The 16,829-nt window shown below is 40.0% G+C and overlaps 1 protein-coding gene across 1 annotated transcript in view; it reads left to right on the forward strand.

Moving 5' to 3' along the window:
* The window catches only part of SEC63 (SEC63 homolog, protein translocation regulator), a 77,819-nt gene extending 70,191 nt beyond the window's left edge, over positions 1-7,628 (forward strand). Inside the window, exons 20-21 of the mRNA XM_036871286.1 lie at positions 2,777-2,881; positions 3,845-7,628. Coding sequence (XP_036727181.1) covers positions 2,777-2,881; positions 3,845-3,988 — 249 coding nt within the window. The 3' untranslated portion in view covers positions 3,989-7,628. The remainder of the gene's footprint in view (positions 1-2,776; positions 2,882-3,844) is intronic.
* The last annotated feature ends 9,201 nt before the right edge of the window (positions 7,629-16,829 follow it).

Raw genomic sequence — 16,829 nt, forward strand, 5'->3', positions numbered from 1 at the left:
AGTGACATAACTTGGAATTTGCACCAAGTTATGGTGCAAATTAATTTCTGTATTAATTTTTGTTAGTACAGAAAAAGCTTCCTCATTTGTTTTTACAGCTGCATGATATTCTTTTGTGTGGGAGTTAGTTTATTCAGCACTCAGCTGTTTGGTGGGCTTACAAGATGTTTCTTGTCTTTTGCTGCAATGAATAACCTCATGTCATTTTGCACAGGTACAAACATATCTATAGGATAAATTCATAGAGGTAGAATTAATGAATCAGAGGCCCTGCACATTTGTAATTTTGATATTGCTAAATGTTTATTTCTCCATAGGGAGAATGAATGTTCAAGTGTGCCCATTGCCTCTCAGTGTGTGAGACATATAAAAATGTGGCATGCACGTTATGCCCCCATAGACCCTTCATCTATGAGTTTTGACCTCTTTCTTTTTTATTTTTTCATGCCATTGACATTTTTGAAGAGTCCAGGCAAGGTATTTTATAGAATATCCCTTAATCTGAATTTGTCTTATTGGTTACTCACGCTTATATTCTTCTCAAATATTTTTGGCAAAAATGCTGCGTAGGTGATGTAATAACCTTCTTAGTGCATCACATCAGGGGCACATTATATCAGTTTGCCTGATATTGGTGATATATCATGGTTGATCATTTAGTTAAGACTTTTCTCTGTTGTAAAAAGTATGTCTTCCTCCAATCTGCGGGGTGATACTTGGACACTATGTGAACACCCTGTTCTCCAACAGACTTTAACCCACTCATTTTAGCATATGTTGATGATTCTTGCCTGAATCAATTTTTACTATGCTGGTTGTATTCAGTGTAGTTTTAATTTTATATTTCTCTTAAGAGGGAAACTGTACATCTTTCAGTGTGTTTGAATCATATTTCTTTGTGTGTGTTTTTGTGACCATTGTTCATTTTTGTTGGGTTATTGGTCTTTTAAATTGGTTTTGGGAACTTTTTTTGTTTAAATATTATGAAATCAGCCCTTTGTGATGTGTATTGCAGATATTTCTCCCCAGTTTGTGGCTGTTTTTATCAAGCAAAAATAGAAATATTTACTCATTTGTTTATCCATTGGTTTATTTGGGTGTTTGATGGTGTGATTTAGTAGTTTTTTTCATTTATGATTTCTAGGTGTGATGTTACAGTTAGAGGGGCCAAACTTTGAGATTAATTTAAGAAAAAATTCTCCCATGATGTTTTCTAACTTGTTTGTTTTAATGGCAAATTTTAATATATAATCTTGCCAACAAAATCTGGATTTTGGGAAGTGGAGGCAGATTACCAGAACATCTAAATGTCATCATAAAAATGTATTCTTCCTTTGTCCAAGTGGAATAGAAACTTCTAAGGGTTCGTAAATTTTTGTATTTGAGGTTCATTAGTATATGATAGGAAATAACGTATCTTTTTGACCTGGTAAGGCATTGGACATCTATAAAGAAAAAATGTATTTCTCCTGTGTGTTTCTGCTTTACTCTAACACTACTGCCACACTCTCAACACTTCTGATACCAGTTTGTGGGCTTTTCCCCACACCAAGCAATTCGCTGTGACACCAGCTGAGTGTCCTGTGGTTTAGCTCAGTGCTGACATTGTCTACCTGGATATCTACCTCAGGTTAAGGGTTCAGTCCCACAAGACTGCTGTTCCCCCACTCCCCATCTTTAGATGCCAGTCACAAGTCCCAGGTTGTCACCTATACTTCTGACCAACTGGCTGTAAATCGTGGTTCCCATGGTCCCCCTCCTTGGGTTCAGTAATTTGCTAGAATGGCTCACAGAACTCAGGGAAACATATTTACCAGTTTATTATGAAAATAGTATGATAAAGGATATAGATGAATATCCAGATGGAAGAAGTACCTAGGGCCAGGGTATGTGGGAAGGGGCATGGAGCTTCCATGCTCTTTCTGAGCAATCCACTCTCCCAGCACTTGCACATGTTCACCAACTCGGAAGCTCCCTGAACCCCTACTTTGGGGATTTTTATGGAGGCTTTATCACAAAGGCATAATTGATCATTAGCTCAGTTTCCAGCCCTTCTCTGGAGAATGGGGGCGTGGGACTAAAAGTTCTAAGCCTCTAATCATGGGTTGGGCTTTCTGGTGACCAGTCCTCATCTAGGAGCCCACCAAGAGCCACCTCATTAGAAGAGAACTCATTCTTATCCAGGAAATTCCAAGGGATTTATAAGCTCAGTGTCAGGAACCAGAGTCAAAGACCAAATATTAGAACAAAAGATGCTCCTTGTGCTCTTATCACTTAGGAAATTACAGGGGTTTGAGGAGCTCTGTGCCTGGAACTGAGGGCAGAGGCCAATAATATATATTTTCTATTATCTCACAACACTTGTCGTAGAAATAAGAAAATTTGGCAAGAACTGTTGTTTCCTCTCTGGTGAAGTCTGTTTTAGCCAATTTCATTTATTTTACTTTTATACCCAACTTCATTCAAGTTGTGAAGATGTGATGGTCAACATAGAACTTGGTTGCTTTAAATATGCTTTCTTGAATTGTGGAGATAGAAATTAACCCCATCAATTCTGCCTCTTTTTGTTTTCTTTTTGTATAGTATATATATGACATAAACATCATATATGTATGTATTTGTTGTTGTTAGAACTTTTGTAACATTTATTAGGACCTCCTGTGTCATCTGAGTAAACCCTAGCTATTAAATACTCTAGTCTAAATATTTTAGGAGTGAGCTGTTGTTTCTTCCACTCCTCAAAATACAGATTTTAAGTGCTGATTTTATATTCTAGGTAGAACTGAAGTTTCCTGCACCAGGAAAGCCTGGAAATTATCAATATACAGTGTTTCTAAGATCAGACTCCTATATGGGTTTGGATCAGATTAAACCATTGAAGGTAAGAATAATGACTATGCAGTAAATATGGTTGTCTATTTGAATAAGTGCTTAATACACTGGAGAAGCTTTTCTAGTTTTGAAATGTAGAATAATAGAAAAAGAGGTCATCTCATACTTTTGGGTAATATACTTGATGGACTACTCTTTCAGTAATAAACTTAAGTTGTATTAACGGAGTATAATGATTTAGAACCTTGAGTATAACTTACGTGATACATTTTAATGTGCTGTAATATGCTCTTACTTTACAGGGCCTCACCAAATGGGTTCTGTTTTCTTTAAAAAGCACATGTGTTTTCCCACAGATTCCATTGTAGTGTTTGTTGATTTCCAAAACTAATTTGTTTTTGATCATTTTAGAGTATACATTTGTGTATCATTTGAAGCACACTCCCATCAGTGTTTACCATTTCACTTGAGCTTTTTATAAGAGGCATGCTATTGTGTTAGAGAGACTGTACTGAAGAAGTATTGTTGCACTCTATACTGGAGACCTAAGAGAAGGGAGCTAGCAAAGACATACCTTTTTTTCCCCCACGAGAATACTGTATTTCTTTCCATTGGCTGTAGAATGTTACTTCATGAGTCTGGAGGCTGCAAATACCTCTTTGGAAGTCACACTTGAGTTTTTCTTCATCAGCAGAAGACTTATTAAGACATTACTCAGTGTTCTCGCTCAAGAATAACAATTATTCCTCTTTCATGTCACAGAATAAATAGTATAAGCTCCTAAAATCAAACTATCAAACTACATTAGAAATTTAACTATACTTACATGTTAGTAGATTCACCTTTTTATTTCTGGGATGAATATCTGTTCTAAATCTGTTAAATTTAGAGTTAAAAGCATAAAATCTATCTTTATAATTGCTGCAGTCAAAGAAAACCTTTTCTTTACCAGGTATTTCTCCCATTATTCCTCCCCAAGTTTCTGAAGTCTACATTTAATTCTTTTTTATAGTTGGAAGTTCATGAGGCTAAGCCTGTGCCAGAAAATCACCCACAGTGGGATACAGCAGTAGAGGGGGATGAAGACCAGGAGGACAGCGAGGGCTTTGAAGATAGCTTTGAGGAAGAGGAAGAAGAGGAGGAAGATGATGACTAAGCAGTACTATGAATGGACCACAACATTTGCACATATTTGCAAATTTTTGCTGTTTTGGAAGTGTGTAATAAACCAGAAACAGTGCAGAACTGATGTTGAGGGAGGTGTTAGTTCTTTACTAGAAATGGGTGCATAATATAACTAGGCAGTGGTGGTGCCTTGGTACAGTCTGAAAAATGCTTAAGGCTTGTGAAAGCCTTTCAAGTATGGGCTGGTGCATTTATTTCATCTGAAAATGATAATAAACCCTTTGTTATAACTGTCCAGAAGTGTGGGCTATGTATTATCTGATCATTTGTGGTCCCAGTGAAAGTAAAGGTACATGAAAAACAATCTATAAATGAGCGACTTTTCTTTGTTTAGCTTTAGTTTTAACAAACGTTAAAGTATGATAAACACCACAAATGTTTTAAGTAACATCTGCTCAAGTTTTAATCTCTTGGTAAGCTCTATTATTCATTTATTGACATTTTGCAGTGATACAAGAGTATTTATAAAAGCTCCATTCATAGCTTTAAACATTTTATTTTTGCCTATCTTGGTCGTAAGTTGGCATTCTGTCACATTCCACATAATATAGAGGGCTACGTTTTGGGATTTTCCTTTTCTTAATTGCCCAGAGTTATCAGATTATAAAAATGGCTTTTAATGGCTTAAAACATTTTTAAGCCTCTATTTTAGCAGATCAATACAGGATCTAATTCTTTTTATAAGCTATAGATCTAAAAATGATTGTGGGACCATATGTTCTCTGATATTGGTGACTTACGTTATTAAACCTTTTTTAAAAGGTTCATTATAAAAGCTGAAATACATTCTTAGCTTTTAATCTACCTGACTCTATCAGAAGCCTTTTAAGGAAAAATATAACATGCAAACGAGGCATTTTTTTGTATTCATTTTGGACTCCTGTCAATAAAATAGAAGTTTGACTCACTTTACGTTTGTAATGGTGTGTCTTTTTACTCCCAGAAAGGGATATGATAGGATAACTCATTCTTTTATTTTTCAACTAAAAATTTAATAATAATGTACATGACTGCTGAAGTGATTGCTATTTCTGTATACTATAGAAAAACCCATGATTGGGAGGAATTTCCCCCTCACGCTCCCACAGGGTAGTGCGTATAAAGAGCAGAAATGTGTACATGATGAGTTATTGCGGTATTAGTATTACTAGATACGGAGGAAGCGTAAGTCTCTATTAGAGGACTGATTGTAATAATCCTCTCCTATCTAAATCTCCGCAGACCAAAGTACTCTTGGAATACTAATTTGTGACCTTGTTTACTTAGAAGGTTGCCACTTTCCATGCAGAATTACCACTGGTGTTTTGTAACTGCAGTAGTTGGAAATAAAATTTGAAATTTAACCAAAAACATGAATGGGGGTTTTTTTGGTTCTAAATTTAGGTTGGTTCTAAATCCTATAATATGGTCAAAGCAGTTTTTTCACTGGAACCTCCATCACCTATTTTTCTTTTAAAGGTGTTAGTGAGACCCTTCCTTGGGAAGCAGAAGCGCCACTGAGGAATTGTTTCATTTTATAAGTAGAGGATGGGTTTAATTTTCGAGTCAGGTTTTGCTGGGAAGCTGCTGGTCACCTAATTGAGGTGGAAGGGAGTGAGCCAGCCTGTAGCATCCAGTGAAAGGAGAGGTTAGAGAAAACGCAGGTGGCATGAAGGCAAGGAAAGTGAGCAAATGAAACAATGTGTAGTATGCGCAGTCCTGGTTTTCTTGAAAGATACTTTTCAAGAAAAGTGTTTCTATTCTATTGGCGATTTTGTCTTAAAGAGGCTTTGTAAGTTATTCAAACAACTGGCTTCTTTCTGATTTTAAGGCTAGAGGATGATTTTACAACCCAGTAACTCACCACAGTGCTTAAAAAAACAACATCACCTCGTTAGGAAACCCTACTAGCCTGTTTTCCTTTGCCATTTGTGTGATATATGTGTACTTCCTAACCAAATAGTACATTTTCTTCTAATGAGTACTTTAGGTAAGCGCTTTCCATATTGCAATAGTGAAAGAACTGAGCCTTCATTTTATAGTTCTCATCTTTCCAGCAAGTCTCTGAATTCTACATCCCTTCCTTCTTTCTCTATTATTGAGATTTAATAATTAATTTACCCTGGTTTGCATTTAATCAAATGGAAACTTTCATTGAGTGCAGTTTCAGTTTTGTTCCCATCAAGAAACACTGACATTTTGTCAACAGAATAGATGAACATATAGACGAAAACATTCAGTGTGCATATACAAAGTGAAACTGGTTATTTATGAAATTAAGCTACTTAAATTGTATAATATTTTTATCTCTTTAAATTGGTGAAGTACCTATTAAAAGGTACTCGTCCAGAGGAGACCACAATTGAAAGTCTTTCAGTTGTAAATTTTTGTGTTATGAAACTTGATTGAGGCCCCACCTGCATATCTCAATCTCGAAGTCAGGTGTTCATGTCCTTTAAAATTAAAAAAAATTTTTTGGTGAATATATTTTTGAAAAATTGAGTACATTGAATAAGGTTTTCTGTGTAGAACATTACTGTCTTCTAGTTCTCCCAGCTTGCACTGAGGGGTGCAGAAGGATAATGCGCCTGGTCTGGCTGCAGGGCTCCACGGCGAGGTGGAGGCTCAGGCCCTGGGGGGAAGCAGGGCGGGTGGACACCAACGGACTGATGTGGAAAACGGGGGCAAGGGTGTTGAGGAATGTAATGAGGTTCTCTGAGCATATTATTCTCGACCATAACATTTATCCAGTTATTCACTTCAGCCAATAAAAACCAGATACTGGAGTGGTCTTTAGCAACAATTGTTATTTCAAATGTAATTCAGCAAGCACTTCGCATATTTTTCGAGGGGTTGTTCATCATTCATCACATATTTACTGAGTTTCAGTGTGGCTGGGTCTGTGATTGGACACTGGGGCTGTAAAAATCAAAGAATTTGCGTTCTTAATGACTCACAGGTATTAGGGCAGGCAGATGTGTGGCAGTCTGTTTTAATCCATTTGCATTGGCTAATGACCATTGTTTGGAATGCCTTTTTTTGTTTGTCTTTCCACTGTAGGCAGAGGAGTTTTTTTAGGTGCTAGCTACTTGTTGGCTTAAAAAAAGAAAAAGGCAAACCTTCATCCTTTATTATTAAGTATTTCTTTAAAGCATTTTCCTCCCCAAATATTCTTATTCAACTCCATGAAATCCCCTATTTAATCTGCCTTATGGTAACTGAAACAGCTATCAGTGAACCATAATGTGACATTTTACCTACCAGCTGTGCAGTGATTAGCCCAAATATGTCTGAAAAAGTTAGCATCAGGCATCTTCACACATTTAAACTTGATGCTAGGGCTATTTTGCAAAACTAAAAAAAAAGCTGTGATCTTGTACATTTTTCTGTAACTTGAGCTAAAAATTCAAGTCTAGCAATCATTGGCCTGCTTTAGGGCTGTGGTTTCAGGTGGGGGCGTGTACATCCCAGGAATATGCAGGTAATCAGTCCACTGGGAAAATGTTAAAGCGGTTGTTTGTATTTATTCTCAGCCTTTTAAATTTCTATTTTTATGTGTTTTATAATGTACATAATATATTGTACAATTGTACACTTCTATAATTTGTAAATAAATAATACATTTATTGGTGCATTATACATTCTTTTCTGATTTCAATGCATGATCAAAATATTTGGATATGCTGCTTTGAAGTGTTGATATACTGCCATTTAAGCAAAAAGGAAGGTTTGGACCTTTGGCACTCACCATTTGAGTTCACAAAACAATGCTACTCTGCTGGAGTCAAAGGGTTGGCATTCACTGTGTAGCAAAGTGATATTTTTTGAGGTGGAACTGAGTAGGTTTGGTGATGGGGTTAATAGATGAGGGGAGGGTTCTAAGCAGCTGTTGTCCATGGAAAGAAAATGGGACAGGTGAGGGCAGAAGTGCCAGGTGTGGCTTCCAGGGACTTCCAGCAAAGTCTACAGCTCTGTTAGTGGTCCCTGCAATCAGTGGCTGCTACAAATTACAGGTGAGCGTGAGAAGGGCTGTCCACTCTTTTCGGCACTAAATGGTCCAGCGTTAACCTGCCAGGCTGGGTTACTGGACACCTGAAGTGTACACTTTAAAATCTGGATAATTATGAGCAGATTCCATAAAGAACTTTAAACTATTTCCCAGTAGTTTCTAGCCAGGTTCCGGTAGAGGACGATAGGGCTATAATTTTCTTTAGCAAAGAATGGTTTAGTTTGTGACACAAAGAACCAAAATTAAAGACATGGCTGTGTAATTTATTTCTATCTCCACCTTCTAGGCTTACTTCCTTCCCTTTAATGTTTTGTATTCCTGTCTAACCCTAGCCTTTATTACATGTGTCCTTTAATATATTAAATTTACTTCTCGGTTTTCTGGCTAGAAACATTAAGCCCCTTTGCAACAAACTCCCGAGGACAATCCACGTTTATTAATACAAATGTATTAGATTGCTTGAGAGAGGTAGGAAGTCAGGTAGGACAAAAAAATCCTTTTATTCTACAAAATTAATTTTTGGATGGTAGGTGTCAAAAACTATTGAAGGGTCTGAGATTTTTACTCTTTGTGCAAGCTAACAAGTTAACCTGCCACAGTGCCATGGATGCTGGCGGAAGACAGGAGACTCCCAAGTCAGAGGCACTGGAGGCTGCGTGAGCTTCCTGTTCCCCATCTGCTCCTCTGTCTCCCGAGTTCCATGGGGCTGGCTGGAGTAGCTCAGGTGGATGCTGCACATGCTGAGGAATTTCGAGCTCAGGAAACCTGCTCTTTAAAGAGTATGCAAGCAAAGCTGCCCAAGAGGGAGACACTCTTTCTTCCAAGGCTGTTTCCTATGCACACATAAAAAGATAGTCTGGAACAAAAGCAGTGTGCCTCTGCTCACAAGGTTTGCAGAAACATGAGATATTCATAGAAAATTGTCTCTCAAAAGTTGGAATTCAAAATATATAGTAACTTCTATTTACAAAGAGGTATAGAGTACTTATTTTCAAAGAGAATGAGTTCTATTTAGTGACCGTTAGGACCAGTGAGGCCATGTTCCTTGAGAATAATGTGCATTTAAACCTCTTGCAAATGTTTTATTGTCAAAGATAGTTTTATGTTACAATTGAAGACCGTTCACTTAACATGTGCACCAACTAAAAAAAATACAGAATTTTCCAAATTGAATCCAGAGCAGTGTGGTAGTGCAAACAGGGTGTCTAAAAATGAACACTATAGCTGTTATATATTGTAACCATAAAAGATTTTGATAATTGCCTCTGTACCTTTGCCCAAAACCTCAACCCAAAACGTGTCCTTCCCCCCCCTCCCCCAAATCCCACTCTTCCCAACAAACTGAACGTGTGCCTCCAAGTGAGTGGATCCTTGTAGAACAGCTGCCATCTCTTTAGTGGTGTCCTTTTTCCTAAGATGCTATCCAAGTCCAGGGAGTCTTTGGAGTGTCTTTGGTTGAAATAATTGAGGAACCTCTGAAATATTCTTCTGAACAGTTGTGCTGGCATCTGACCATCCTTTGAGAGAATATTTATTTTTTTACTGTGAAAAGTCATTTAGAGATGATGCTGATGAATTGGGAGGGTAGTCAAATTTGCTGATATTTCGATGAAAAATTAAGCATGTGACTAGGATTCAATGGGTGCCTTTTTAAAAATCATGATTTTTATTTCAAGTGCATCTGAGGACTCCCAAGGAGACATTCAGTAATATTACTGGGATGACTCTAGCCTCCCTCATTTATTACTCTGCATCTATATCTTCGTAAAAATTAGTCTACTTGCTTTATAATCACATCCAAAGTTTCTCCAGCTTTTTATAATTTCTTGATTCTCTGCCACATTCCTGGGACTCCTGTTGCTGGCTGTGCTGTACCTCAACTTTCCACATTTTTCCAGAAGACTCCTCTTCTTGATGTGACAACACATATATGAGAGAGAGAAGGGGAAGCACCAGAAGAGGTGCCCCAAGTTGAAGGGAAGCAGGGCATCCCTTCCAAATGTCTCAGAGTTGCAGTTTTCCCCACAACCAGCTCCTGGTTCCGGACTCTGCAGTTCCTCTTTCCCACCATCCTGAGATCTTGCTCCAGCTACCCTACCCCACTCACAAAATGCTGATCCGGGCCCATTATCATGCAAATTATGAGGATTGCTGTGATTTTCAGAATAGTGCTTTTGAGAATTGGAGATGAAACTAGTGTTATGACTCACAGTATTATTTCTTTATACACTGAACCCCCACATCTTTCAAGTCTGCTGACTTGATGACAGGGTATCCCTCCGAGCGTCAGGAATGACACATTAGGGGCAGCGCACTTTAGACGATTTTAGGTTTGCTAATAGTAAAACTGAGTTTTGAGTAGAATTGTGACTGTTTCAGTGTGTTGAAAAGAATAATTTTTAGAGCGAGAAAAAAAAATCTTTAAAAAAAAGCCTTCCTCCATCTCCCTGTGTATGATTTGTAAAATTTTCTTTGCATAATTTAGTGCTAGGTATTTCTGATTGAACTGAGTGCCTGTCCCCCAATCCCTCCACAGCCTAATATAAGCAGAGAGAATGTAAGTATGGGAACAAAATCCATGGATTTTAGTCTTGGTGCTACCTCCAGGGGGTGGCATTACCGTGGGGAGTTCATGACAGCGTGTATGCAAGTGCTGAGAACCTGGGAGGCCCCTTCTCAGCAGCTCTGGTTTGAAGTAGATCACACTTCCAGCTGCGCCCACAGAGGGCCAGGCATTGACGTGAGGGAGAGACATGGAAACAAAGACTCAGATAAGAGATGTGCGGCTTCCCTGGTGGCGCAGTGGTTGAGAATCTGCCTGCCAATGCAGGGGACACGGGTTCGAGCCCTGGTCTGGGAGGATCCCATATGCCGCGGAGTGACTAGGCCCGTGAGCCACAATTACTGAGTCTGCGTGTCTGGAGCCTGTGCTCCGCAACAAGAGAGGCCGCGATAATGAGAGGCCTGCGCACCGCAATGAGGAGTGGCCCCCACTTGCCGCAACTAGAGAAAGCCCTCGCACAGAAACGAAGACCCAACACAGCCATAAAAAAAAAAAAAAAAAAAAAAAGTAGAGGAATTTAAACAAAAACTCCTAAAGAAACTCAACACTTTCTGAGTCAACAAAGTTGAGCCCTCATATTAACTGATGGCTCACAGTGAGCATTTAAAAAAAAAAAAAAAAAAGAGAAGTGACTTGTCACAGTTGGTGACGGAGCTGGAGCTGGGACCCAGGCACCTTCCCCCACAGGGGCTGCGCTGTACAACCCACGTGTCTTTACTTGCACCACTGCTTCCGACAGCAGGGCTACCCAGGAAGACCATCACTGACGGGTTCCTCATGGGCTCCAGGTGCAGGGGCCTGAGGCCGAGGGGAGGGGCGGAGGACAAAGCTAACAGTAGACTGTGCTTGGGATACAAAGAAAACAGAAAAGAACAAAAGCAAATAAAGACCCCTGCTGTACATTCTAAAAGAGGAGAAAAAGAATGAACAATAAACATAATTGATAAGTAATTTAAATAGTATAATTGAAGGTGATAAGAGTGATGGAAAAAAGAAAGTAGAGAAAAACAAGGCAGGCAGATGGAGGACAGGTTTCACTTTTTGTGGTCAAGACGGGTCTCATCTCAAGCTGACATTTGGGCCAAGGCTTGCAGGAGTGGAGAAGTTAGCCGTGCAGATATTTGGGGAAAGAGTGTTCCAGACAGAGGGCAAAGCTGACACACAGGCTGTAAGACAGGAGCGGCTGGCAAGTGCGGGGAACATCAAAGAGGCCATCAAAGTGGCTGGATCTGCTGGAGCAGAGTGAGCGAGGGGAGAGCAGCAAGAGATGAGCTCAGAGAGATATCGAAGGTCAAGGTCGCAGAAGGCAGGGCCTTTCACTTTGTTTAAGGACTTCAGCTTCTACTCTGAGTGAAGGGGGAGCCACTGCTGGGTTTTGAGCAGAGGAGTGACAGGGTTTTGATCCTTTTATGTCTTAAAAGGATACTTCTGGCTATTATGTTAAAAAAAAAAAAAAAAGACTAAGGAGAGAGGGGTTGAAGTAGGAAGACCAATTAGAAGGTTACTGCAGAATTCTCCCCAGAATTTTTACATGTGTTATAAGGCAATGGATGCTATACAGGCATACCTCAGAGATGTTGCAGGCTCTGTTCCAGACCAGCGCAATAAAGTGAATATTGCAATGAAGTGAGTCATAAGATTTTTTTTGGTTTCCCAGTGCATATAAAAGTTATGTTTGCACTATACTGTAGTGTATTAAGTGTCTATTATGTCTAAAACACCATACATATCTTAATTTAAAAATACTTTATTGCTAAAAAGCAGATCATCATCTGAGCCTCCAGCGAGTCATAATCTTTTTGCAATAGTAACATCAAAGATCACTGTCACAGATCACCGTAACAAATATCATAGTGAAAAAGTTTGAAATATTGTAAGAAATGCCAAAGAGTGACACAAAGACACGTGAGCAAATTCTGTGGGGAAAATGGCTTTGATAGACTTTCTTGACACAGGGTTGCCACAAACCTTCAATTTGTGGGGAAAAAAAAAAAATCTGTGAAGCACAATAAAACGAGGTATGCCTGTATAGCTATCCCTTTGTCCGCATGGAGGCTTCGGTGGGGCGGCAGCCGTGGAGGTGGGGTGCAGTGTTTGGATTTGGGATGTGAATATCTTGAAGGTAAATCCAGAAGGATTTCCTAGTGAAGTGAATGTGCTGTTATGAGGGAAAGAGAGGAGTAAAGATCCTTCTACGGTTTTTGCCTGAGCAACTAGAAGGATGGAGTTGCTGTCAGCAGAGAAGATCAAGGCAAGACGTGGAACAGATTTGGGGGAAAAGATTAGAAGTTCTGTGTTGGATATGTTAGTTTGAGATTCTTCGAATGAAAAGTTAGGTGGGCAGCTGAGTGTGTAAGTCTGGAGCTTAAGAACAAGGTCCACCTCAAAATAGAAATTTGGGTTGAAATGGCATTTACTCACTGAATGAGATCAACAAAGAAATAAGTGAGAGACGTCCGGGCCCTGAAGAGGGGTAACACTATCAGGCTGGAGTGAGGAGGAGGAGATGGCGGAGGAGACAGAGAAGGAGCACACCATGTGTTGGGAGGAAAACCAAGAGTGTGGGGTTCCGGCAGACGCTGTCAAGGAGAAGGAGGTATCGTCACTGGTGTCAATTGCACTGAGAAGACAAGAAAGGGGTGAGAACTGAGAATTGACCCCTGGATTAACCAGGAGGAAGTGTTGCTGATCTTCATAAGAGCCATTTCAGTGGAACAACTGGAGACAAAAACCCCACTCCAAGCAGCTTTGAAACTCAGAACGGGAATTATGACGTGTGGTATTGGGACAAGAGGAGACAAGGAGGCCAATGATACAGAATGGGAATCCGAAAACAGCCCCACACGTGTGAATAGATTCACGCACTTGATATATGTGAGAAGTTGGTGCTGCAGAGCAGTGGGGGAAAGGAAGGCATTTTCAAAATATGCTGGGACAATAGGATATCCATTTGGGAAAAAAGAAAACAAAGATACATGGCTTCTGTCTCACGCTTTATACAACAATTAATTCCAGGTGGCATATAAGTCTAAAATTGAAAGGCAAAACAATAAAAGCTTTTGGAATATAGGAGAATATATTCATGACCTTAGGGTAGGACACAAAGAGCATGTCTAAAAAGGAAAAAAAAATTGAGAAACTGAATTACATACAAATGAAGGACTTCTGTCCAAAGACACAATAAAGAAATGAAGAAAGCAAGCCCCAGAGTGGGAGAAGATAGTTGCCATACATGCAATTAACAAAGGAGTTGTATCCATGCTAAACAAAAAGCACCAACAAATTGGTAAGAAAAAAAAAAGGCAGACACCTCAACAGGAAAATGGGCAATAGGCTTAAAAAGACACTTTGTGTCACAGATTGGGTTCTTCAGAAGCAAACCCTGAGAAGGAGTTTGTGGTGCAAGATGTTTTTTAAGAATCAAGACGCTTATGGTGAACAAAAGGGGGAGGAAGCAGGATGGGGCAGAGAAAAGACTTGAACTTCGATGTAGGCCCAGCAAAGCCCAGGCTAACTTGGTGGAGGGTGCTCATTAATGTGTCCTGTGTCCCGTGTCAGGCTGGTACGGCTATACCTTTATAGTCTGCCTTGCTCAGTCAGAGAATGGGCTCCCCAGGAAGAGCACGACCTTGGACAAGGTGGTTCTCTACAGTCGAGGCTGACCCTGAAGAAGCCACTGGCTGGAGGCTGTCCGGGGACCACTCCGCTGCTGGGCAGCAAGTCCTTCCTGGAAGGAGGAGCTGAGTGCCATGTCTCCACATCTACTACAGTTCACAAAACACTATATCCCAAGGTCCTCACACATACATAAAAAAAAAGCTGTTCAAGCTCTTTATCCATCAAGGAAATGCAAATGAAAGCCACAAAGAGATATCACTACATGCTCATGAGAATGGCAGAATTTGACGAGATTGACAATACCAAGTGGTACTGAGGACATGCAGCAACTGGAAATCACATCTACTCCTGGTAGGGCTGTAACTTTGTAGATCACTTCCTAAAACAGTTTGCCATTAGTTACTAACCTTGACCTTATGCATAGGCAGTGACCTAGCAATTACACTTCTAGGTATTTATCCAGCAGAAATGCATGCACATACACACCAAGAGACATGTACAAGAATGTTCATAACAGCCCCAAAATAAAAGTAACCCAAATATTGATTGATTATAGAAAGGATAAATAAAGTTTTCTATGTTTATACAAAGGTTGAGGTGGGGAGCCGCCAAGATGGTCCCCAGTGATCCCTGCCTCTTGGTGCTCATGTCCTTGGGTGGTCCCTTCCCACACTGGCCCAGGATGGTCTGTGTGATCAATAGGAAACAGCAGCAGTGACAGTGTGTCACTTCTGAGATTAGGTTATAAAAAACATTGCAGCTTCCATCTTGGGAGCTCCTTCACTCACATTTTTTTCTCTTGGACTATTTGCTCTGGGGAATCTATGTCATGAGCAGCCCTATGGAGAGGCCCAAGTCTTGTCAACAGCCCTGTGAGTGAATTTGGAAGTGGATCTTCCAGCCCTAGTTAAGTCTTCAGAGATTATAGCCTTAGGTGACAGCTTGACTGCAACTACACGAGACACCCAAAGCCAGAACACCTCGCTAAGCCACAAATGATCCCTGACTCTCAGGACATAGGTGATATAATTAATGTTAGTTTTAACCTGCTAAATCTTGGGGTAATTTGTTACACAGCCATAGATAACTAGTGCAATGGGATTCTATAAAGTAATGAAAATAGATGAAATGCAGTTACATTTGTCAACATGGGTGAATTTTACCAACATGATATTGCATGAAAGAAGCCAGCCACAGAAGACATTTTTTTTTATCCTATTATTTAAAGTTCTAGAAAGAGGTAAAACTAAAGTACAGTGTTGAAGGATGCATGCCTAGAAGGTAAAGCAATAAAATAAATCAAGGAAGTGATGATCATAAAAGTCAGGATGGTGGCTACCTTTGGGGGCAGACAGGGGAAGGAAGTGGAAGAAAGCATAAGGAAGAACTCTGTGCTCTTGCTAATGTGCTATTTTTCTTGACCTGGATGGTGGTAGCAAGGGTATTTGTTTTGGATAAATCATTAAGCTGTATGGTTCTGTTTTTACCACTCCCCCTTTTTTTGGTATATGTGTTGTATTTCACAATAAAAAAGGCAAACAAAGAGAATGGGAGGAGAGACTTGGAGACAGAGAGCACACACAACTCTTTAGAGGAATGTTGTTACAAAGATGACCAAAGAAAGAGAGTAGCAGCTGGAAGAGAAATGAAATCAAGATTTTTTTTTTTTTAAAGCTGAGAGCAATAACAGTATGTTTTATGCAGAAGGAAATCGTCTACTGGAGAGGAAAAACTTATAAGGCAAGAGAGGGGTATTGCTGGAGCCAAGTTCTGGAGTAGGTGAGAGGGATGGGTCTGGGCTGGGCAGGGTGCCAGCCAGATATAGATATGTCTATATCTATGTATGAGAGAGAGAGGGAGAGAAAGAGGTGTTTTAAGGAATTGGCTCACACGATTGTAGAGGCTGGGCTGGTCCAGGATCTCCAGGGTGGGCTGCTGGCAGGCTGGGAGACAGGGAAGAGTTGATGCAGTCTTGAGTCCAAAGGCAGTCTGCAGGCAGAATTCCCTCCTTCCTTGGGGGAAGTGAATCTTTTTCCTTTTGAGGCCTTCAACTGATTGGATGAGACCTGCTCACATTATGGAGGATAATCTACTTAAAGTCTACTGATTGAAATGTTAATCTCGTGTAAAAAATACCTTTGCAGCAACATCTGGTGTTTGACCAATATATCAGAGTACCTTGGCCAAGCCAAGTGGACACATAAAAAAACCACCCACCATGAAGACCTTGACAGTGTTTGTCAGTTAACTTGCATTGGGTGGAGAAGGAGGGCGAGAGAGAGACAGTCATTTGGCGGTTAGGACATCTCTTGCCCTTGGTTTTCACTTGGAACATCTGTCTCTTGATTTTTTGTCTGCCTAGAGAACGTCTGCACAGCATTGTGAGAGGGGAGAGGATGGAATCATTGTGTGAGTAAGGTAAAACAAGACACAAGACCTTCATCTTTTTGTTTTGCGTTTGCAGCAAGAGATACTACTAATTTTGACTGAGCAAGATGTCTACTTGTATTTTTCTTACAGTTTGGCAAGTCTTGTAGTTAAAAAGATGGATTCCCTATCACACTTACTCAAGGTGGTCTAAGTGATGGGGCCAGAGGAGCATTAAGCTACCTAATACCTGCGGAAGACGAGGGCAAAGATGCT

The sequence above is a fragment of the Balaenoptera musculus genome, chromosome 12 (assembly GCF_009873245.2).
Source record: "Balaenoptera musculus isolate JJ_BM4_2016_0621 chromosome 12, mBalMus1.pri.v3, whole genome shotgun sequence".
Taxonomy (NCBI): Eukaryota; Metazoa; Chordata; class Mammalia; order Artiodactyla; family Balaenopteridae; genus Balaenoptera; species Balaenoptera musculus.